At 31.0% G+C, this 419-nt stretch overlaps 1 protein-coding gene across 1 annotated transcript in view; it reads right to left on the bottom strand.

The window, feature by feature from the left end:
• Nucleotides 1–419, bottom strand: part of NR2E1 (nuclear receptor subfamily 2 group E member 1) — a 19957-nt gene that overhangs the window by 5771 nt on the left and 13767 nt on the right. Inside the window, exon 6 of the mRNA XM_007447255.1 lies at nucleotides 95–191. Within this exon, the coding sequence (XP_007447317.1) occupies nucleotides 95–191 (97 nt within the window). The remainder of the gene's footprint in view (nucleotides 1–94; nucleotides 192–419) is intronic.

The following is a 419-nucleotide window of genomic DNA, read 5'->3' as shown; positions in this document are numbered from 1 at the left end:
AGGAATTTGTTATTCTTTACATGTTGTTCTTTTTTCAGTAATGTATTTTTATGGTAATTTCTACAACAAAGTCATTAAATTGTGCAATTCTTACCAGATACAGCCAGTAGAGTGTTAGCATCAACCGGAATGGCCCATTGTGCTATTCCTAGAACAAACAGTTCTCTCCAAGCATCTTCCAAAAGCATCAGCTGTCATACAATAGATGTATAATATAATATAGTGTGTAATTTATAAATTTATAAACAATTTCAATATGTAAATTTCCATCATTTTAAGAAGTGTTTTAAATGCCTGTCCTGATAGTTTTTCCTCTGAATATTCTAGCTTTCCCTTATTTTCTCATATTTTCCTTTATTAAAAGGTGTCTATACTTAAGCACATGCATTTGAGAGTAAGCCATTCCAACTCCCCAAATT

This window comes from Lipotes vexillifer, unplaced genomic scaffold (genome assembly GCF_000442215.2).
Source record: "Lipotes vexillifer unplaced genomic scaffold, Lipotes_vexillifer_v1.1 scaffold515, whole genome shotgun sequence".
Taxonomy (NCBI): Eukaryota; Metazoa; Chordata; class Mammalia; order Artiodactyla; family Lipotidae; genus Lipotes; species Lipotes vexillifer.
The sequence above is the reverse complement of the archived record's forward strand: the minus strand, read 5'-3'. Positions and strand labels throughout refer to the sequence as shown.